The sequence below is a fragment of the Musca autumnalis genome, unplaced genomic scaffold (genome assembly GCF_047663935.1).
Source record: "Musca autumnalis isolate F117 unplaced genomic scaffold, ASM4766393v1 scaffold_2, whole genome shotgun sequence".
NCBI classification, from domain to species: Eukaryota; Metazoa; Arthropoda; class Insecta; order Diptera; family Muscidae; genus Musca; species Musca autumnalis.
In genome coordinates this window covers 120866894-120891704 of record NW_027411755.1, presented here as the reverse complement: position 1 = coordinate 120891704, position 24811 = coordinate 120866894, and the positions used below count along the sequence as shown (strand labels likewise).

Sequence of the window (24811 nt, the reverse complement as noted above, 5' to 3'; positions counted from 1 at the left end):
TTAAAAGCACTGCGTTTTATAAAAGCATTTTTATTAGTATAAAAATCGATGTATAAACATGTATGTCATTCATCAGTTTTGTGCTTATTACCCATGCTTAGGATCTTTCGATTTCACCGAAACACTCTGAACAGAGCCAATGGAACAACGTACACTCAAAGCGTAGTTGGGTCGACGTTTAGTACATTCCTTTTGTACTCTCACCGCCAATGTTCTTATGGGTATTGCTGTTATGGCATCCAAGAGATTAGCTTTGGCATATTCCACAACCTTTTCCACGAGACCTTCAATATTTATACAGCGGGCATCGAAAAATGTTTCCTTTTCTAAATTATCTGCAATGAAACGTACCGTGTCATCGCTTTGAAATTCTTCCAGAGGTAAAATTTCTATCAATTCTTTGAACATGTGGACCAGCACGAATTGCGTCTTATTCAATGTGCCGGCTGTGCTGGCTGCTTGATTGAGTGCTTCTCGGGCATTATCAAATATTCCCGATACCACATCTTCAGTATTAACATCGGATCGTTCATAATCAAAAACTGCCAACACGTCGTTGAACATTTTCTCCAAGTGGTCTCGTGTTAAAACAACCAAATATTTCTTGGGAATAATTTCTTGTAGATTTTCAATAATACAATTCATTATCTCTTCTGTAATGGTACCTTCGAAATTATAAGCAGCTTGGCCTAAGTAACGGGTAACCTTATACGCATAACGTCTGATATTTTCTCGTGAAGTCATCTTGCCAAAATGTTGAAGGAAAAGTTTCTGCACCACCTTTTGGCAGCGATCCATTATGAAATCATCAGGAATCAAGCGTCTAGTTTGATAGTCAGCAGTTTGTAATATATCGGGACAAATACGTGGTTCATCTGTGGGTATCATTTCTTGATGAGCCGCTATACCATGTTCATCCGTTTCGCCATCTATTTGTAATGGTTTGGCTTTCATGCGTAATGTACATATTTCCCGTTCCAAAAACTGAAGGGAGAAGAACAGTATAAAGGATATTTTGAGAATTAATCATTTGTTAATTTACTTGCCTTAATTTGCTCTTTTTGTTCTCTCTCAATGGCTGAAAGTTTTTCAATATCTTTGTCCACACTTAAGTTGGGAGGTTTCGACCATTTCTGATAGTTTTTCTCTTGCAACAAAATTAGCCGTTCCAGATAGGTTTTCTCTTCCGTTAAAATGGCCAGAATATTCAATTTGTCACAATGTAACTGAGTTTCTTTTATAAGTTCTTCTTGGGCAAGCGCTAATTCGGACTAAAAGGTAAACAAAACAAGATAATTTACTTAACGTAGATACTGGTATTTAGTTGTTAAGTTGTTGATAAGGTAGGTGATAATAGACACCATATAGGCTCAAATATGACAAAATCCTGGATTTATTTTGATACCATGGGGAGCTAACTTAAATGCACGCAAAAGGCAGTGATCTAATCAGTGTTACTTAAAAATATCAATTGTAAGTTGTTCTGAATTTGAATTTTCTGTCCAAAATCGTCATTTTTAAAGCACTTAAACTTCAGTTTTTCCTCGAAGGAGTGGACCAATATAGTCCATATTCAGGTCTGGAAGGGATAACACGATGTGCAAAGTTTGGACCAAATCGATTGTTCTCTTCGGAAGTTATCGTTCACCCCACTTTACAGAAAAAAATTGATGTTTTGTGGGGGAGGTACCCAAAAGAAGTTGACAGATATTGTCCATCTTCGAACTTAAACTAAGTTGGTGCAAAATATTACGAAGTGCAAAATTTGGTTTGAATAGGTTGATCTGTTCGAGAGTTATTGTGCGCTCCAGCCAGACAGACAGACAGGGCTAAATCGACTCCAAATTATCTGTAACTAATTTCGTCCAAACATACTTGGGGACTAAAACCATGACTTTGATGATGTACATTTTTGGTCGTGTCAAAGCCTAAAGGCTTAGAGTATAAAAAAGAGTGGTTTCATTAGGTTTTCGTATGTGACGGTGCCACCGTGGTGGGTTCGATTCCCTGGCCTGACAACATCACATTTTCAACAGTGGCAAAATACCCCTCAGTAATGTTGGTGACATTTCCTGAGTATTTAAGGTGTTATCCCTAGTTGAGCTGGTCATAAAAACTCAATTTTCATTTTTCGAATCTTCATTAATTTTGGTGCTCGTTTAAAGAACCTAATAATCTAGTCTTTAAGCGAGACAGAATTTTCAAAGGAGTCATCTATCTATTCCTGGTCCATACGGAGCTCTTCGGCCGACGATTCTTCTAAAATAGAAATTGGGTGTTGCCTTCGCAACATTCTTCCTTCGCGAGTGCACGTCTCTCTGCCAGCTCAAATAAAATAACAATGATTTTTTACCTTTGTTAAAAAGACCAATCGCAATGTAAGCTGATGAATGAAACGAGTGCTCCACTTAAAAGTGTTTTGGGGAAAATTTTCAAATAAGTTGATTGAAGCTTTCGTTGCTATTTTGTTTAAAACCGCCGACGCATCTTTTGAGTAAAGACTCTTTACTTAGATCGTTGTATATAGGTCTAATAGCATCCAAAACATTTGATGGAAGTTGTCTGTAATCGTGTATGAAAGCCTCTTTTCTTGCCCAAGCCCGTTGATATGAACACCACGAGTCTTCACCGGTTGGATATTTCTCGTGATGTGGATTTGTATCGCTTTAACTGTAATGATCAAATGTCGCCCATATTGTCTCATGCATATCGTGTATTGAATTCGAATGGCGTCGAATTGCAAGTCCATAGTAGACAGTGAGCTTGTCAATAAATGTTCCTGTCAACATTCCTTTGCCTCCAAGATTTTTGTTACTTTTTACTAAACTTCGAAGGCGGGACCCCATACGCTTTTGGACGTACCCGATCAATTCCTTCTTTATGACTTCTACCTCGCCATATTGATTAGAATTTAATAGGCCAGTGTCCCACGGGAGTTGCCAATCTTCTACTGGGCGCGTCTTCCCGGGTGGCGGATGGGAAGGGGGTTTTCTGAGATATGCGGGGTCAGCAACGCCCGAGGGAAACTGAAGGTGTTTCTGGCTCTACATATCTCAGAGACCCTGGGGGTTTGTTTTCTTTCAAACCCCCCGTGGACCAAAATTGGATCGGGGTAGTTCCCTTAAATTAATCAACTAAGATGGGTAAAAGACATAAAAGGAGTAAAGTTACGGTGCAGGGAGTTAATAACCCAGTACCGGCGGTAAGCGTTGGTGACATCACAAGCCACGTGCCGTCGAGATCAAGCGATTGTGATCCGGCTGTCTCAGGTGTGGATGCCTTGGCACCTACAGCCGTAACTGCTACAAGTGCAGAAAATACAACCCGAACTATTGTTGACGAACCGGATTTTCAAAAGGATAATGGTTTAGCCAAAACTGGTGTTAATCAGTCCACGGCTGACAGGACTGGAGTTTTGGGCGGGGACGACCTACACCTCAAAGTGATTGGAGACAGTCTTGAGAGACAGAGTAGGGAACTCCTTGACCAACTGGAGAGACTTTTCCCGACCATACCACCAGAGGACATGCTAAACAATCTCACCCTCACTGACGATGAACTGGACATTACGGTGATCCCAGCTGAGTCAACAAGGAGGTCTGACGATGACATGTCCACTGACGGTGATGTGGTCGAAGAGGTTGTGAACCTTGGTTCGCAATCACAGACAAGTCGAAACCAGTCTGGTCCTGTATCGGCACTAGCCGATACTAAGCTTCGTAGGCAGATTGCCACGGAGTCAATGGATGTTGATGGAGAATAAAAAGAGGATCCATCAACAGCCACTGACTCTAAGTCGATGACCGTCGAGGGGGAATTAACGGAAACTCCAACAATTGCCATTGACTCTGAGTCTCCGGCCTGCGTTGGGGAATCCAAGAAAACCTCATCGACGGACACCGACGCAGTCGCAATCTCCGCCAAAGAGGCTTCAGATACGAGGCACTATAAACGTGCGGCTTCGTATCTGCGCAAGTTTGTGGGAAGGGACGCGAGCTCGCATACTAAGAGGGAGATTATGTTCATCAAGAGCAAGCTCAAGTACATCAGGAAGTTCGAAAGAATTTATCCAGATGCACCCAGCTGCTTTTGGCAGCAAGGTGGAACCTAAAGCTGTTCCGAAGCCGAACCCGAGCCAGAAAGGACTGGAAAAGGACACCAAATGATTCTCGTATGAGTAGTCAACTGGAGAAGGTGACTGTCCCAAATCCGGATCCTACCCCAACTGACGAGGGTAAAGCGGACGAACAGAAGGTGTCTAAGACCTGCGCAAGCCACTCGGCAGTAACGACGGGTGGATCGACTTCGGAGAAGACGAACAAGTCCTCGCAGTCAAAGACTGTGAAGCGGGTTCGCTCTTCAGAAGGCCCACAGCCTTCGCCAAAGAAGACGATGATCTCACGGCGGACTCCTATGCTGGTGTCCTTGCTCACAAAGCCAAGGGAAGTAGCACCAGTACTGAGAAGGCGTCCACCTCCTCAGGAAAAGCTGCTACCAAGGCACGTGATCGAGGACGTAGGAAACCCTACGCCAAAACGGCCACGGTGGCAAACGATGACGAGCTCCTAGTTGCAATCATCGACCGAGCTGACCCCATCGGGAAAATCAGCGAAAGTCACTGGTTGCTCTTCGAGACTCGGCTTCGTTTAGCCATTGTGTCCACTGAGGCGAACCAGGGTGACCGCCAGTTTGGTGGCGCCTTCCTTCATAAGGGAGTTAAAGTCATTAAATGTCTCAACAGGAGCTCGCAAGAGTACCTTAAGAAGACCGTTAATGGCTTTGATGAACTTTGGGAGGGGGCAAAAATTGCTGCGGTGTCTATAACGGAGATTCCGTCTAGGAAGGTATTCCCAGCATGGGTTCCCCCACCTATCGTGGATAAGGAACTTCTGCTGAGGATGCTGGAGCTCCAGAACCAAGGTCTCCTTACTAAGGACTGGACTGTAATGAGTCTAACCCCTTGTAAGGAGAATGGAGGGACGGATGTCAAGATGGCGATAGACTCCTCAGGAGAGGAGTACCTTAAGGTTCGTGAGGGAAAACTGAACTTTGGTTCAGGATGGGTTCGGTTCCGACTGATTCCACCTCGCGAAAATCAGTAGGAGCAGGTAGGCGGCAGGTGCTACGCATTTTGCAGATTAATCTGCATCATTGTAAAGCAGCTGCCGCCGAACTACTCCTGTCCCTCACGAACTCAGAGGTAGACATTGTTCTAGTCCAGGAACCTTATATATACAAAAATAAGGTCTCTGGACTGAACAATGCCGAAGGGGACAAGGTGAGGACCTGTGTGGTAGGTAGGAAGAACCTCAATCTAATCTTTCTATCTAATTATAGTAATGGATCTAATTATAGTAATGTGTGTGGAGAACGGCAGAGAGAAGGCCACTCTCCTGTCCTCAATCTACATGCCATATGAGGACCCTGATCCACCAAATCAGGGGGTACACAGGCTGCTAAAGGAGAACCTGGGCGTTTGTAACGTAATCCTTGGATGTGACTCCAACGCCACCATTTTCACTGGGGCAGCAAAGATACAAACACTAGAGGTGAGTCGATGTTCAACTTTATATTATCTTACAATCTAAGAATATGTAATAAAGGAAACGACCCTACCTTTAAAATTAGAGACGGTGCGACTGGAGAACGGCAGAGAGAAGGCCACTCTCCTGTCCTCAATCTACATGCCATATGAGGACCCTGATCCACCAAATCAGGGGGTACACAGGCTGCTAAAGGAGAACCTGGGCGTTTGTAACGTAATCCTTGGATGTGACGCCAACGCCCACCATTTTCACTCGGGCAGCAAAGATACAAACACTAGAGGTGAGTCGATTTTCAACTTTATATTATCTTACAATCTAAGGGCCATTATTACATCCTTTCTTTTACTATTGGATAGATTTGAAAACGCAAAAAAAAACAATTTGGATGCATTAAAAGTGTAATTTTCACACTAAACGTTAATACAAAGAAGGTCCTCCTTCAATTTTAATCATTACTTTCAACTTTAAGTTAGCCGAAACGCTATAAATCTGTACGCAAAATCCAAACTATAACAAAAGAAGAGTTGTAATAAAGAAGGTAAGAATATGTAATAAAGGAAACGACCCTACCTTTAAAATTAGAGACAGGGAGGAGGTCATTGATCTAACCCTGTCAAATTTAGATGATTCTGTCGTCAAGAACTGGAGGGTATCGAACAAATGTTCCTTTTCGGATCATATGAGGATATACTTTGAAATCTCTTTCGACGGAGTCCGCCAAAATCCTTATAGGAACCCGAGAAGGACGGACTGGGGCAGGTTCACTGATCTGACGAACCATCAACTGTCACTCTCCGGAAGGATAGAAACAGTTGCTGAGCTTAACAGTAAGGTGTCCAACCTTACAGAAATCCTTCTTCGCTGCCATAAGGATGCCTGTCCATTAACTTATCCCGGGAAGAAATCCCAACCGGTGTGGTGGAACAAGGACCTTGGCGAACTGCGGAAAAACACCAAAAAGCTGTACAACAGGGCGAACTCGACGAAACTTGACAGTGACTGGGAATTGTATAAAGCGAGTTTCACCAAATACAAGAGTGAAATCAAGCGCGCCAAAAAGAAGTCATGGGTTTGTTTCTGTGAGTCTGTAGAAGGGGTAAATGACGCTGCCAGATTCCGTAAGATACTCGCGAAATCCATTGGTAGTGTCAAAAAACCGGACGGCACGTGGACAGACTCAGGTCTTGAGACTCTAAACCTTCTAGCTGAGACCCACTTCCCTGACTGCACGGACGCCAGTAACCTTCACATTGAATGTGAAAACTTCCAATTCCAAGAGTCTGTGGACGAGAGCCTCATTGATAAGGTTGTAAGCAGAAACAAAATAAAGTGGGCAGTAAGTACATTCAAACCCTATAAGTCGCCTGGTCCAGATGGAGTAATTCCTGCGATGCTTCATTTTGCCGCACCGCAGATATACCAAATTCTGGAGGAGATTTTTAGGGTCTGTTTGTTTCTTTCCTGCGTACCAGATCTGTGGAAAGAGGTAAAGGTAACTTATATCCCCAAGGCGGGGAAAGCCAGTCACTCTGCACCGAAAGACTACAGACCTATTAGCTTATCCTCCTTTCTCCTCAAGACACTCGAACGACTGATCGATCTGGAGATTAGGAGCTTTGTAGACACTGTCTCGCTGAGCAACTCGCAGCATGCCTACATGAAAGGTAAATCTGTCGAAACTGCTCTTCATGAGGTCGTGGGTTTCATTGAGAGAAACATGGAGAATTCAAACTTTACCTTGGCGGCTTTCCTGGATATAGAAGGAGCCTTCAACAACGTATAACTTGAATCCATTCATCTCTCGCTTAGAGCGGTCAACACCCCGGAAACCCTGATCTGCTGGATAAAGAGAATGCTGGAGAGCAGGATCATTAATTCCAGCATTGGGGAGTTGACAACAAGGAAGACAGTAACTAGAGGTACTCCCCAGGGAGGTGTACTCTCACCGCTGCTGTGGCTACTTGTGATAAACAATATTTTGGCGGAATTCGACAATCAGGGTATCAAGGTTGTCGCATACGCGGATGATGTAGTTCTACTAATAGCTGGCAAATTCTTGTCCACAATTTCGGAGCTTATGCAAAGAGCCTTATCAAAGCTTTCCCGTTGGGCCACCACAAATGGCCTTGGTGTAAATCCAACGAAAACAGAACTGGTATTGTTCACCAGAAAGCGTAAGCTCGGCGACTTCATGCCACCAACATTGGATGGAGTGCAGTTACATCTATCTCCTGAGGCCAAATACCTAGGTACAATCCTGGATTCTCAATTGAGATGGAAAAGGAACGTCGAGGAACGGACGAAGAGAGTTATGATCGCACTCTATTCATATAAGAATTCGATTGGGAAAAGTTGGGGGTTAAATCCAGCTATTATACACTGATTGTATAATACTGTGGTGAGAATCATCCTATCCTATGGATGTCTTGTCTGGTGGCATGCGCTTCTACATAAATCGAACTCTGGCAACATAGACAAGGTGCAAAGGGCAGCCTCGATCCTGATAACTGGAGCTTTTAGAAGTACACCACAAGCAGCTCTGAACGCGATGCTAAACCTCTTGCCCACGAGACTTAGCATCAAAGGTCAAGCAGCACGTAGTGCCCTAAGGCTACATGAATTGAATCGTTGGCGTGACAGCACCTATGGTCATGCATGCATTCTTCGGGAGCTAGGGCCAAACCTTAGCTTAAATCAGCAGGGGAAATTCAGCAACTACTTATCACCAATCCATAGATTTGATGATTTTGAGGTCGTTATCCCTAGTAGAGATGACTGGATCCGTAGTAACCCTCCTCTGGACGGTCTGGCTTTCTATACAGACGGTTCCAAGATGGAAGAAGGTACCGGAGCTGGCGTCTACTGCGAGAAGCTTTGCCTCGAATACTCATATAGGTTGAACAGCGACTGTAGTGTTTTCCAAGCAGAAATCTTCGCGATCAAAATGGCTCTTAAAGCCATCAAATCCCCCAATATCAAGTCTGAGGCCGTTCTTGAGTGTAGAACTGCTTTGGCGAACCTCACTAACGCTGTCCGACTCTGCTGGGTACCGGGACACTGTGACATTGTGGGAAACGAGAAGGCAGATGAACTGGCAAGACATGGATCTCAATCAACAAGTCAAGCTATCACTGATTCTATCAAACCACCCATATGTCACGTTTTTCGGAAGGTGGAGACGTTCTTTGAAGAACAAGCCAAGGAACTATGGCATAATGAACCAAGGTGCAACGTGTCAAGGGCCATTTGGCCGAATCCTTCAACAAAGAGAACAACTTCACTTTTAAGTTTGAGTAAATCAGAAATCAGGGTATTGACGGGAGTCATTACCGGCCATTGCAACATCCGAGCTTTTATCGGCAAATGGCAGGATGATGGCGTGGACTATTGCAGGCTCTGTGAAGATGAGGAGGAAACGGAGACGATCGAGCATATTTTATGTCGTTGCCCGATGGAACCAACACTCATAAACAACATCATCAAAAATCTGAATTGGCTGGGACGGCGCGACCCATAAGCGTAACTACTTCTCTGACAGTTTTTTCCACCATCGCCAAATAAACCACCCTCTCCTTCGAACCTCACTAACGCTGTCCGACTCTGCTGGGTACCGGGACACTGTGACATTGTGGGAAACGAGAAGGCAGATGAACTGGCAAGACATGGATCTCAATCAACAAGTCAAGCTATCACTGATTCTATCAAACCACCCATATGTCACGTTTTTCGGAAGGTGGCGACGTTCTTTGAAGAACAAGCCAAGGAACTATGGCATAATGAACCAAGGTGCAACGTGTCAAGGGCCATTTGGCCGAATCCTTCAACAAAGAGAACAACTTCACTTTTAAGTTTGAGTAAATCAGAAATCAGGGTATTGACGGGAGTCATTACCGGCCATTGCAACATCCGAGCTTTTATCGGCAAATGACAGGATGATGGCGTGGACTATTGCAGGCTCTGTGAAGATGAGGAGGAAACGGAGACGATCGAGCATATTTTATGTCGTTGCCCGATGGAACCAACAATCATAAACAACATCATCAAAAATCTGAATTGGCTGGGACGGCGCGACCCATAAGCGTAACTACTTCTCTGACAGTTTTTTCCACCATCGCCAAATAAACCACCCTCTCCTTCTTTATTATATCTTCATTCTTTCTTATTAATAATTCATTTATTACTACTTTCCAAACCACACCCCTTTTTTCTTTATTCTTCTCTCTTTTCTCTTCTCTTTTCAGGTAATTCTGAACCTCTTTTTTCTTTATGGATGATCACAATGGACCGAAAGGTCTCCGAGTGGCGTAGTCAATATATATATATATATTGACTACACATCCCCAAACCTAACCTAACCTAATAGGCCAGTGTACGTCTTCGAGTCTCATTCATAGGTTTCAATTCTTTTCAGGGAATTCCCAACAGGTTGCCATTGTGAGGTACATTAAAATTATGCAAAAATAAGTGGTATAATAAACCAATAAAGTACGCATAAACATACAAACCACTACTGGTTCTCCACTTTGAAAGTAAATTAGTAAATTATGTACCAAATGGAAGCAAGCCATAGAGAATGAGTTGCTAGCTCATCATCAAAAGAATACATGGACAATGCTGGATCTTCCGCCTGGATATAATATATAATAATAATGGTTCCACAAACATCCCTGAAGGGACAAGGGAGACTTCTCTCATATCAATGAGTGCACCTCGATTCATATTAGCTCAATGATATGGGACCTACTGTTTATCGCCGAGTCCGAACGGCGTGCCCTAAGACACCACTTTGTAGAGAAGTTTTACATTTCTGAAATACTCAGGAAATGTCGCCAACATCACTGAGGAGTATTTTGCCACATCAAAAATTTGTCCATCTAATCTATTTGAAGTAGCTCAGAAATGTGAAGAATATGCATGTTGTGGTGGAGTGTTGGGAAAACACTTGGATAAAAATAATTTGCTTTAAATTGCCTCAACAAACATATTCTTCTTTGAAAAAGTCCATACTTCCTGAGAAAATAGCCTAAAAGCTATAAACAAACCTTGTGGTGCCATGCGTAGTGGAGCTGGGGCGCACGATCACCCTCAAACGGATCAGTCGATTCAGCTCACAATTTGACATTCGTAATATTTTATGCAAAATTAGTTTAAGTTTGAAGATGAGCCATATCGGTTCACTCCTTCAGTTACCTCCCCCACTAAAGTTGAAAAATGTTCGGAAAAATTGTGCACACGATAACTCATGAAGGGAGTAACCGCATATCGTGAAATTTCTACCAGACATAGATAAGGTGTCAATATGGACTTTATCGGTCCACTCCTTCGGGAACCTCCCACACAAAATTTCGAATAAGTTCAGTTTAAGACCTGTTCTCGAATCGCTTTGATTGTAGCATTTTATGTTAACTACCCCCATTACGACGATTCCTGTTGTTTCAGGGGCAAGTCCATACTTCCTGAGAAAATGTCCGAAAGTTGTAAAAAACCCCTATGTGTAGTTCGCAGATGATCCATATCTGTTCACTCCTTCGGGTACCTCTCCCACAAAATTGCAAAAATTCTCAAAAAAAATAATGCGCACGATAATTCTTGAAGCGAGTAACCGATTTGGTCCATAGATCTTCTAATATGTTGTTCAAATGTGCCTTAACTTCAAAAATGGTCCATATCGGTCTTACCTTAGGGTACTTCCCCCACAAAGTTCAACATTTTTGTTTAATTGCAGTTTAGTGTCTGTTCGAAGATCTTTTGGAAATTTATACCGATGCTACTCGTTGTGGTCCTGTTTACAATGATATTATATTTTCAGTGGACAAGTCCTGACCGAATACTTTTGAGCTTTAATCCTAATCCGTATTTTTGTCGGCAAGTTGAAATGTCCAAAAAGAGCAAATTCTGAAAACCCCCTAAATAGCCGGTATTTCATCTGTCCGTAGATGAAGTTTCAATTCGCATAGGCTGAGGGTATCTCTGTCGGCAAAGCCGACTGATACTTTTTTACTTGTTGATACATTTGCTCAAATATTTTAAAATACATACTTAGATATATATGTATGTGTGTGTGAGTGATAAGTCCAATTACCGTAAATACAGTTTACTCAAAAAGGTTTTGAGTTGACTAAAAACTAAAATATGATTATTTGCTTTTTTCAATGAAGCAAAACAAATTATTAGTTTTGAAAATCTAACACCATAAACTATTTTTTTATCGGTTTGTGTTCAATTACAATGAGTTCATAACATTTTTTGTTAACGAATGTAAACTACTCAAACAAAGAAGTATATTTGTGGTCCAACCGCCAGGCTTTGGACATATGCTCACTTACTCAAAGAGTGACACATCTCAAAAAAACCTATTTCGAGAAAAATGCGTTTTAGTTGGCGATCGAAATTTAACTTCCCAACTTAAAAAGATTATTACCCAAAAGATAAAATAACTACTTGGACCCTATTGTGCAAACAGTTAGCCAGATACCAGTTCAAAATGTATGCGCAAGAACAAGCATGAAGTGTTGCAGTGTTTTAGTGCTTCATAAACTCAAAAAAAAAAACATTTTTGTTGAATTACGCCAAACTCATAGTAAATGAGCTCGCTGAGTTTTAGAGATATGTACATATATGCATGACAATTTGACACAATATGAAGTAGAAGTCGTAGTAATAGAAATTGCTCAGAAAACGCAGTTTTTGAGTTATGCCACTCTTTGAGTAAATGTAGTATATCATTCTGTTCAACTTACCCTTTTCTTTTTCATTTCCAACTCGAGCAAATTTAATTCATCTTCTGCTGTTGTCTCCAATTCAAATACATATTTTCTCAATACCTCCTCCTCGAGTTCATCCAAATCGATAACCATGCCGAATTTCTTCATCATTTCCTGGCGAATTAACTCTTCGAGGCGTGTTATTTCAGATCTCATAAATTTCAAATCAGTATTCATACGACGCAAATGGACAATGTTTATGCGATGAAGACGTTTCGTTTCGAGTGTCTCAACTTTCAGTTGATCAACACGACCCTGTAAGTCCATTAGGAGCGTAGAATCGAATAGAACAGCTTTAGTGAGATCACGAAAATCTTCACCATCACGAAAATGTTGCAGCTGGTGCATATGAAGTATCACAGCCACATGGACCTTATTTAGTTCTTGTTGACGTTTACGCTAAAATAATGGAGAAATGGAATCGATTATATTTTATAAGTATTAATATTTGTATGTTTAAATTTGAAATATTACCCTAAATTCCAATAATGTTTCATTTTCTTGCTTGTACACATTTTCGTGATATTTCATTTTCTTTTGAGCCTCCTTAACCTCTTCCTTTTTCACTTCAATTAGTTTAAGAGCTTCGCTTAAGGATCTTTCCATGTCATGACGATCAGATCGCATTTTGAAAGCCATTTCATACATGCTCCTCTCCAAACCTGCTGGACAATGAGATTCGTCCAATCGTATAGCTGTCATATCAGTTGAATCGACGCTCTTTGTGTCATCATCCTCTTCAGTGGATGATTCGCTGTCAGAGGAAGATTCAGATGATTCTGAAAATGAAAACAAGAACAAATGTTGTGGAAATTTTTTTTAAATGCTTCAAAAGATCATTGACATACCATCACCAGTCTTCACGGGTTTGGTTGGGCGCCATTTCTTTTTAAAGATCCGTCTCAAAAAATCATAGAATTTATGACCTTTTGTGGTGCTAAGAAATTTCGCCTGAATCACTAATATCTGTTCATTGTAGCGATCACAAGCTTTACGCAAGTCCTCTATTTGACGATTCAAAGCGTTTATCGAAGTTTGGGCAGCATTCCGAGTTTGCATTGCAGCCTCAGCATTGCTTAGTAATTCATTTTCAATTTGTTCACTATCACGTAAAATATACAGTTCCTGATTAAGGGCAATCAAATAGCTTTGCATAAATTCAACCTCAAATTTAGTATGCAGTCTTAGGTCTTCCAATTCGCGCAAACGCTCATTAAATGTGCGTACTTTTTCATGAACCTGATGTATGATGCCATCTTGTTCGACTAGTAAATCCAATAGCCAACGATATCGTATTTCGATAAGCCATGGAGAAGGTTGACCATCTTCCATGGGTTTGTAATATGCGTCTTCAGATTGATGAGGCAATTCCTGCAATTTTGAAATGAGTTCTGTACCGGGTGGGAAACTATCAACTTCTTTAATATGCAATGCCAAATATTTCTCCATCTCATGCAATGAATTGTGAGAAATTTCCATTTTCACCTTTGGATCGGGAACTTTAGGAAGCAAATCTTCTACTTTATTTTCCAAATATAAAATATCTTGTACATCAATGTTACAACCTGGCTGGCAATGTTCAATCAAATTCAATTCCGGCCATTCATCATCCACATTTAGAGGTGGTATATCCATGAGATATTGTCTACTCTTTTCTGGCAAGTAACGATGAATTTCTTCTAAACGTTTGCGCTTTTCCTCAATTAGTTGGTACAACTCCTTTTTGGTATCTCTCAATTGAAAGACACGTTGATTAAACTTATCCACAAGATCATTTAGAGTCTCGCGTAAAGTTACGATTTCCTTGTATTTATAGGTAAGTGTCTCATGTGGCTGAGGTTCATACTCAGAGCCAGTTTTCAGTTTATAATCACCAATATTTTGTTCGGCTTCCTGTATCTTACGATCATCATCTGGATGATTTTTATTAGGATCAGGTTTGTGTTTTAACATTTTCTCCCAATTAAAGGTACGTTCTACCTGATAGAATTGCCGACCGCGATAGCGTCTCAATAGTCTTAACATTTTGCGACTAAAGCGAGGTATTATTGAATTTGGATCTCGACCAAAGAAAAACGTTTCACTGGGTGGTTCTGGCATGCTTTCGTCTTTTTCCTCGGCCATTGTCATTTGGGCACGACTAAGATATGAGTAATTTTAAAAATTGTTAACAATTATAAAATGTAATGGGTAGGGATGAAGATGGTGTTTTTTGTTTCTTACTCTTGTCGGATGTTAACGGATTCCACAACGGTATTTCCTCTGTAGCATGTTAGTGTATAAGAATTAGGGTGTGTGTATATGACTATTTTCAATTGTATAATGTTTGTTTTCCAGTTTTCAAAACATGTTTTGTGATATTAGCATTTACTTACATTCTCTTTAAAGCTTCCAATCGCAATCGTTCCTCGATATCAGCTTTAATTGCCTCGAAATTGTCATCTAATCGCTCCACACGAAATGAGTACAAAACGTCATTGGATCTGAAACCATGTTATAAAATCGGGAGGATTTTCAGATCATTTCAAGGAGTTTGGGGAAATGGTGAGGAATAAATACACAAGTCAAAAATGTAAGAACGCATTACATTTAGAATGCATCACTTAACCCGTTATAAGGAAAGGACATTAAAGAATCGAGGAATGTATGTAATTCGACGGAAAATCGAATTATAAAACTGTTATAACAAATGACGGACGCAGACGGAAAGATAGCCAAATCGATTCAGCCATTTGAGACAGTCCAAAAGTCACTAACAACCTTCTGACCCAGGCAACACACAGTATCGCCAGGCGTCATTTGACATTTTTTTTTTTTAAAGTTTGACAGTTTTTAGCCTCAGGACTGTTTCACATACGATCATGTGTTGAGTTGTTTTCTGTGACTTGAAAAAATCACTTTGGACCATCCTACACAGAAAAAACAAAACTATGAATTTTTTACTAATTCCGTTCATAATTTTTTTTTGTCCATAATTTGAACGCACCTCTTTTAAAGTGAATGGACAAATTTTTGTATTCATGTACACAATACTATTTTTGCAAAAGTATGAATGTTTTTCTAAAATACAAAAATAAATTTTCCAGTTTCCCCTACATTCACCATTATTTTGTCTGGCAAAAACCGGTTTCTGTTCTTTGCCTATAAAGATGTGGTTTTGCTTCTACTGTTTTTCAGCGTTCGAAAACTTACATTAAGGTACCGTACAATAACGTTTTGTACCGTACCTAGCATGAAAAGTTACACTACGATAAGGTACCGTACACGTACACAAACTTTAAAAAAAAATTTTAGCGTTTGTGTACATGTACCCAACGATAATCGTAGCGTACATGTTTGGTACGCAACCACCATTGTAAAGTAACAACCACGTACCCAACCGAATTGGTTGGGTACGTATGTTATAAATGTTGCGTGTACATTAAAAAACCACGTAGCGTACATCATTATGTACCCTAAAAAACAAATGGAGGTTGCGTACACCTGAGTGATGTTTATAAAGAAATATAAAATATGAATGGCATGAGGAAAAATGCAAGCATAAAAATAAGAGTGAATATCGTATAAATAAAATACAAAAGTAACAATATTTATAGTTAACCAGTAAATATGAAAACATTTATTTATTTTATAAAAAATTAACGAATATAAAAAAGATTAACATACTAAAGAAAATAGAATTTAACAGGAGAAAGCTCAACTTTCATAATTGAAATCCCCATTAACTTTTACCATTAATATATGTTCAAGATTTGTTGCTGACATGCGGTTGCGCTGATCAGATAATATGTATGTACTTCATAGCAGGTTCCACGCTTACTTGGGTTGACGGTATTGCCTGTACAATATTAGCAATCTCACTGGTTATGGTTTTCTGAGAGTTCCAAAACGCTATTATATTTTCATTTAGTGGCAATCTTGATTGCCGCTCATAATTGGCAAAATCAGCTTCTAAATTGTGTAAATTAGATGAACCCGGAATTTCTGTGGTAGGATCTATAATTTGCAGATAATCGGAAAAAGATTTGGCTGCATCTGGTCTACTCGATGATGGAGTTTCCTCTAATATTGGGTGACTTGTATTGTGTTCTGAAACATAAAAGATGATTGATATAAATAAATAGGCATTGTTCTGGTCTACTTAAGCAAACTTACCTTCTGTTGAGTTCATGCGATAGTATGTAGTTCTTCGCCCTATGTTTTTGTTCACAGGTTAAGCATACTTTGATTCGTGGATCCAAGAACACAGCTGCGTTAAACAGTTCATTTCTAAAAGTTTATCCTTTCTTATCTTCAAGGACTCCTTGAGAAGTGTTTTCATGTTGCTATCCGGTAAAGCGTCAATTTGAAATGTTATATCCATAACAATAATGTATAGTTCACTATAGCACAACTGTTCGCTTTGTAACTTAATGGTAGCATTGTAAATAGGTTTAAATAGTCCCAAGAATTCAGTTGCGAAAGACCATTCTTTAGATTCAAGAAATAAATCAGGATAATCCTAGCTTAGTGTATTTATAATTTCCTTCATTTCCAGGCATCTTTCAATCATTTTATATGTTGAATTCCAACGTGTTGCACAATCAATGATAGGTTTTTTGTAGAGTTCACTTCTTAGAAAATTTAAAATCGTTTTACTTCTAAGTTTTTTTTACCACGAATCGTATCTTATCGACATTGTCTTTTATTGCCGACTGTTTCAGAACATCGTTTACACACAGTTGGAGAGTGTGAGCACCACAACGAATGCTAGTAATTGTGTTCGATGAGATGTTAAAATCAATTGATTCAATTGTGTCAATAGCTATTCGGCAATCGATATAATCTGCATCTTCTTCGAAATCCACGGCATCCTTATCTATCGACAATTGCATTTCAGAGTTCAGGATTCGTACAGTTTTGAGCATATTTGATCCGTTGTCGGTTGTAATCGTTAAATTATTACGTAAATCAACATCATATTCCTTTAGAACATCCAATAAAACTGTTTTTAAATATTCAGAAGTGTGACTTGATCTAAGCTCCTTTATAGCCAACGTTTTAACAACGATTTTACCATGTTTAATGTACTGAACATTAATACCCAGAATACTTAAGTCCAGCCTTGTTGCGACATCCATCTTAAGGGAAAATAATATCCCTTTAAGATCGTTTGAGATTTCCGTTTTAATATTTTTGAGAAAGCGATAATTCGTTCCATTACGTTATGTTCATTTACAGTTATCGCGACTACACTTAAAACAGGTTCTATAAGAACTTTGAAGGCTTTATCTTTGGTCATATGTAAAGGACGTACATTTTTTGTAAAAAGTTCCACCAATGCTGTTTCAATGTTTTTTGGATTCACACTTTTTTTTAAGAATAGTTTGATGACTCTTTTTTCTTTTACGTTTTCCCGTTTTTGATCAATATAGTTCGCATACAAATCGGGATGCACAATTTTCAAATGTCGCTCTAAATTTGCGAAATGCCAATTTAAAACATTGTTGACACAATTTTGTAAATTACACACTGTTTGATTTGATTCGTTTGTACTGAACATATCACGAAGAACAATATTTTTTGGTCTTGGCATTTTCATAATTATTTTCACTCAACGTTTAAAAATGAACTAAATAGCATTGCATATATAGTTTGCAAAAAATGAATTTTGTTAAAAAATTACGCTACTTGCAACTATTCCAAAGGGTTTTCGCGAAATTTTCCGTAAATTATACAATAAGACTACGAGTGTAACAAACTCAAAAACTAGATCATTCATGTAGTACCTGCATGGTTATAATTTATTACAATACACAAGAAAGGTAAAAACCAATATTGTGGCTTACAATTTTTTAACTCATAATTTTTATGATGTAAAAAAAAGGGGCAGGTACTTTATGGTTTTGGTGTGCGAGGAATAATATTTCCACCTAGTTCTGACTTTCTAATTTATCAAAACCAAAAACTCCGATAATTCTACCTGTAAACAAACTATAAAAATATAGCAGACCCAAAGACCGGATGTTGCCTTCACAGCTAGGTACCAGTCCTTGGATACCTCAACGGCAATTCATAATTTGGAAAAACACAAAAAGCAAAAAGTAATTCTTATTGTGGTGGTGTAGCTTTTCTTTTTGTAAGATGATGTTTATACTGAAAACAACTTACTTGAAACTGTTCTTCGATGCTTTCTTGACTTTGCTAAAATATTGAAAATGAACCACCTGTTTTCACAATACAAATGATACGATTTTTAATAATAAAAAAACACCTCCATAACCTACAGCTCTATAGCAACCCTTTTGTAAATTGTCAAGATTTTAGATATTCGATGAGAGCGTTTTGTTTAGGCATTACTAACTTCTTGCATATGTATTTATGACATTTAAATAATGATATTTATAGTCCTAATTAATTGAAGATACATATTCATTTATATTTACTTGTATTTCATTTATATATATATATATTCCACAAAAATTAAACTTAATATTTTTAATACCATATTAACCAAATAAATGTACATAAGTGTACCCTAGCAACACTTTCTTTCTAATGTGATGTACTCTACGTGGTTTTTTAATGTACTCGCTGATGTACGCAACCTTTTCGGTTGGGTACGTGGTTGTTACATTACGATGGAGGTTGCGTACCAAACATGTGTGTTTGACGAACTTTTCGAATCTCGTTGGGTACACTTACATAAACACTAAAATGGATTTTTAATGTTTGTGTTCGTGTACATAAACTTTATATTTTTTTTAGTGTTTGTGAACATGTACGGTACCTTATGATAAGGTACTGTTTGTTTCCGAACACTGCTTTCCTCCCCTCCATCGCATCTACACGCACATTGACTCCGTGTCAACAAAGCACAACAGCCTAAACAACCACCACTACCACACTAACAAACCAACCACGTATAGATTTCGTTTGTTGTCGGAAAACACTCACTATATTAATAGCATTATTTCGCATATTTTTTGAAATGTATGTACATATGGTACACATTGTTATGATTAACACGATACATAATTCATTAAGAAAAATCAATTAGAAGAGAAACGTTTAAAGAACAATAATAATTAAATAAAAAAACTAATTTCAAATAAAAGAAAAACAAAATTTTTATAGAAAAATTAAATTTTCGATTGTTTGAGTGGAGTATTCCCCCATTGGCTCAACTTCATTTATTACCCTCTATTACAGAGAGTAATGTTTTTCAAAACGAACTGACAGTGTTGCAAAATTTTACTGATCGCTACCAATATCATGATTTCATCCCGGCGAAGGGAATTATCAATTGGCTTCTCAGTTTTTGAAATGATGCCTTTTTAGCGAAAAACCGAACTCTTTAAGTGTCTAGTATTCTCATATGAATGAGAATCACACTCACTTTTCGGCTTCTCCAAAGAAACACCAAAATCAAAATATTTTGCAACATGTCAGCACGTATCAACTAAGAGTTGTTGAAGTAAGTTGAAAAGAACACCAACACAGTTGCCTGTGAGGTTGTTATTGGAATTTTGTTTTTAACAAAGCTCCATTCATTCGCCCGTGCCTCGGCTGTTTTTTGTTTGTTTTGTTTATTGTTGAAGATTCAATCTCATTTTCGATTGTTTGAGTGGAGTATTCCCCCATTGGCTCAACTTCATTTATTACCCTCTATTACAGAGAGTAATGTTTTTCAAAACGAACCCAGCAAAATAAATTGGAAGTAGTGCAATGTAGAATAGTTCTTTCACGGCATGTTTTTATGCAGTTCAAACGGAGTCGTGAAAAAGGCACTCCATTCCTCACATTTTAACCGCATTTGGATGCAATCCAAAGAATCACATCCATTTGTCACATTTTAACAACATCCGGAGGCAGTTCAACGGAGTCGTGAAAAAGGCACTCCAATTCATCACAATTTAACAGCATCCGGATGCAGTGCAAACGGAGTCGTGAAAAAGGCACTCCGTTCACTACATTTTATTAGCAGTTGTTAGAGATCCCTACATGTACATAAATCAGTTTGTACATCTCTACACGCAGCGGAATACAGTTCCAAAAAGAGATAATCGTGTTAACATTTCCAAACATTTCCAAACAAACTAAATAATATTTAATTTGTGAAAATTTTTCCGGTAACTCACGAGAAGAAAATTTTCCAATGAAGTGCTGTTGGAGTACATGTCGAAATCTTAACTGGTGATGGGAAGACAATATCAAACCCATTTAGCAGATGAAGCAAAAGCACTTAAGCTTGGATTAAATGAAGAGCGGAGGAAACACATATTTTTGCGATTGAATTCAATAGAGAATTTTCATTATTTGTGTTAATTTAATAAAGTTATTAATATTTTTGTTTTACACAAATAATAAATGCATTTTATTTTGTTATTCAAAACACGTGCTCTGAACTGCCTCCTATTCTACCCCAAAGGGTCAGTTAAAATGCAATGCCAAAGGGTCAGTTAAAATGCAGTGCCAAAGGTTCAGTTAAAATGCAATGCCAAAGGGTCAGTTAAAATGCGGTGCAATGGAGTGCCTCTTTCCGGGGTCACTCCCTTGTAAAAATCATGAGTGAAAATGCATAATTTGATGCACTTCCAAATCACCTGTACATATCATTTAACTGCCTCTTTGGAGGCAAACTTTTCGCTGGGAACTGACAGTGTTGCAAAATTTTACTGATCGCTACCAATATCATGATTTCATCCCGGCGAAGGGAATTATCAATTGGCTTCTCAGTTTTTGAAATGATGCCTTTTTAGCGAAAACCGAACTCTTTAAGTGTCTAGTATTTTCATATGAATGAGAATCACACTCACTTTTCGGCTTTTCCAAAGAAACACCAAAATCAAAATAGAGGGTAATAAATGAAGTTCAGCCAATGGGGGTATACTCCACTCAAACAATCGAAAATAAGATTGAATCTTCAACAATAAACAAAACAAACGAAAAATTAAATTTATAAAAAATATAAACAGAGTTTTGAATATAAGTAACTTTTTCTTGCTTTAAAGAAGATTATTTTGATATTAATGAATTGGTTCATATTTTGCAAAAAAATAGACATATGTATATTCCATGTTTATGTTTCATTCAAAAAAGAAACCAATATTTATTGCTTTATAGATTAGGTTCATACAATGTAAAAATCTGAACATTGCACATAGGTTTCAAGCAGGAAATTTTTGGCCAAAACCCTATTTGTAAAGTTTCGAAATTTTAATTTTTTTTTTGCACAGGATAATAAAAAACGCATCAAGTAATCTGAAAATAATCAGTTTTTGTAAATAACGTTAGTATTCGTTGATTGGCGCAGTACCAAAGTTGACACTTTTTTATGTAAAAACAAAACAGACTTTGTGCTGTAAAATATACAATTTTTGTTGTACTGCGTCGCTGCATAAATATACAGATGAGAGACCAAAGTTATTATGAATCGGGAAGCTGCTAATGAGTACTTTCATAATATTTACAAAAAGAACGATAAAATTTGTAAAATTAGCGTAATAATATCAATGTTTTTATATATAAAAAATTATTTTTTACAAATATTTTTTAAATATACTTAAACTTTTAAAAAAATGTCCAAATATGTCCACCTCCAAATCGAATTTGAAAGATAGCAGGGGGTCTGTACTAATAAATTCAGAAGTAAAATCGTGCTCAAATTTGCCACAGTTAAAATAAAGTGCATTTTCCTATTTTAAGATGGGAGAATTTTATTGTAAATACCTGTTGTGACTGTACGTAGTATACAATTGAAATAGAACGGTAATACCCACATCTATCAACCGATTTCCCTTAAAATTCATATTTAAGGGTTTCAGAGTGTAGAAAACAAGTATGTATAATTTTTTTGAAAATAGGTCAATTTTTTGTCATAGCCCCCACATAAAAGTACCGTCCGATTTTAGGTATTTTGTGGATTTTAGCGACACTTTAGGCCGATTCGGCTGAAATTTGGTACTTTGACCTCTTGGAAGATATGAATCCTTCATACCAAAAATTATTAACATAAGTCAATGTTTTGGTTTAGACCCCACACAACGGGACCACCCTGTTCAACAAATTTTGGCAGTTTTTGGTCATTTTGGTCAATAAAACGTAAGAATTGCTGTTTGTACACATTTATTATAAATAATAATTAATTTCAATACAAAATGGACGTTGAAATAGTTTTGGCCAGAAAATTTGGATTTGGGACCATTGTGCATGGGAAACAATTTTTGAACACTATTCATAAATTGAATGTATTTGTTTTTTCTGTGTATAGCACTATGAAAAACTGGTTTAATGATTTTAATCGTGGCCGACACTCGCCAAAAAGCGATGTTTGTGAGGGTCGTCCAAAACAGCCGTTGTGCCAGAAAAAATGACGCCGTGTGTGAACCAGGATGGAAATTAAATTAATTGTATTCAGTAAAAAACAACAACAAAAGCTTATATTAAATCTGAAGGATGTTGCAAAATCTTATGGAAATATTCGTCGGAGACCCTATAAAGTATATAACTATGTCCGCCCGTCTATTGAAATCAAGATACAGCTCGCAATATTTAAGATAGAACTTTTTGGTTTGGTACAGAAGTTTCAATTACTCCTAGGATATTTGGTATACAAAATGGTCTCTATCGGTCATGCAACGATTTTCGGTATTTTGAAGGTTTGAGCCACTTTATAATACCAAAATTGTTGAAATTTGGCATTTAATCTTCGATGGGGCTACAAATCACCCCCCAGAAATTTAGTTTTATCGTTTAGTTTTATTATTTCATCGAAATGACTGAAATTAGGTATTTTGTATTCGATATGGGTATAAAACATTTCTATAGAGAATTGTGGGTACATATCGACACCTCCAAATAATAGTATGCTAAGTCTGAAAAGTGAGTTTTGCAGGAGAAGCTCTCAAAGTTTACAGTTTTCTTTAACCTTCACTACTATTCTGAGTAAACATTTGTTTATAACTTCTGTTCGGATTGACCGATCATTACCAAAATTTGACAGAATTTAAGTTAAAGGACGTAAAATGTAAAAATGTAAAGAACTTGAAAACATGCTAAGTCGACTTAGCATACTATTGTTTGGAGGCGTCGATATTATCCCTGCTCAGAACGGTAAAATGTTTCAATATCATACTCGGTTTCGAGCAGCCATGGTACGTATGAACGTTTTAATACAGCCTAGAGCTGCAAAACTATCGATAGTCCGACTATCGTTTTGATTGCTTTTTTAAAACTTCGTTTATATTGAACTCTAACAATTTATTTTTTAAATAACTCGCCACAGATAGCCCAAAAAACATGGCTTGGTGACCGTTGTAAACATTGTTTTACGTCAGTAATCAAAACGATAGTCGGACTATCGAGAGTTTGTCAGCATAAACATAGCCCCATAGAAGAGGTATGACAGGTTCTCAGATTGGAAGGCACTACGACACCGCTCGATGTGAAGTCTTTTAAATGACTAGTCTACTTTAGTGACTGAAACTTGGTATTTCGGATTATCAATGGGTTGAAGAGCTCCACGAAGAAAATTATCAATATAGGTTCATATTCTGGTATATTCTCAATTGAATGTTTTTTTAAAAATCTTAATCTTGTTAAAGTGTAAATTTTGCATTTTTAGTTTCACATAAAATGTTTCAATGTGTGGGACTAGAGTTTATGAAATGGTACTGAAAAAAATTAAATGGTACTGAAAAAAGTACTATTGTACTGAATTTTTCATCCCTGGTGTGAACGGATAATGCAAGAACGCAGTGCTATATACCGTCAGATAGAGGCATCCTTGGGCATTTATTCCACCAACTAACATTTGATATTGCATCAACACTTGGCTGCAAAAATGGGGTTTTTCTCGTTGGATCCCCTGTCGATCGGTGCATGAAATTTCGACGCTTCAGAAGTCGTTTATAAGATGGATCCAGTTGACGAATCAGGGAACTGTGTGGTATGAACCCGAAAAATAGCAGCAATCGCCAGAAGATGCTGTAAAAACGTTCAAAAACCATGTTTTGGAAGTATCTCATTTAAGCCACTGTAAACAACCCAACACAAACTGTCCTGAGTACTCTTAGGATAAAAGTTGTCAAACTTTCCAAAAAAAAATGTCAAATGACGCCTGGTGACACTGCGTGTTGCTTAGGCCAGAAGGTTTTTAGTGACCCTCGTATGTGTGTCTGGTTATTTGCAAGTTCTTGCTACAAGAAATTTCTCCAGCAAAAACTTGCAAGTTCTCAATAAAGAACAGAGAAATTCTGCATTTGTTGATTTTAGGCTCTTAATTGCTTTATTTCTCTCTCGTCGAGACAGATGACCGAAATGGGTGCCTTTGTTGCTTGTAACCAAAAAAATGATTTTTGCCTCAAATTCTCCGCACTTTTGATTGATTGATTGTTGACGGGTTCACTTTTTATGGGAAATTTTACCACCAAAGTTTCCGCCTTTTAGACACTGTTTTTACGCCAATAAACTTGCTCCTAACCCAATGAAGGAGGCTTATGTGGACTGTAGTTTTTTACT

General features: G+C 38.2%; 1 protein-coding gene across 1 annotated transcript in view; it reads right to left on the bottom strand.

Annotated features, from left to right (window-relative positions):
- The window catches only part of LOC141394557 (cilia- and flagella-associated protein 44), a 66269-nt gene continuing 41458 nt past the window's right edge, over positions 1 to 24811 (bottom strand). Inside the window, exons 7-12 of the mRNA XM_073969165.1 lie at positions 14686 to 14793; positions 13159 to 14450; positions 12785 to 13089; positions 12287 to 12709; positions 1047 to 1271; positions 1 to 984 (exon numbers count right to left, since the gene is read on the bottom strand). Coding sequence (XP_073825266.1) covers positions 88 to 984; positions 1047 to 1271; positions 12287 to 12709; positions 12785 to 13089; positions 13159 to 14450; positions 14686 to 14793 — 3250 coding nt within the window. The 3' untranslated portion in view covers positions 1 to 87. The remainder of the gene's footprint in view (positions 985 to 1046; positions 1272 to 12286; positions 12710 to 12784; positions 13090 to 13158; positions 14451 to 14685; positions 14794 to 24811) is intronic.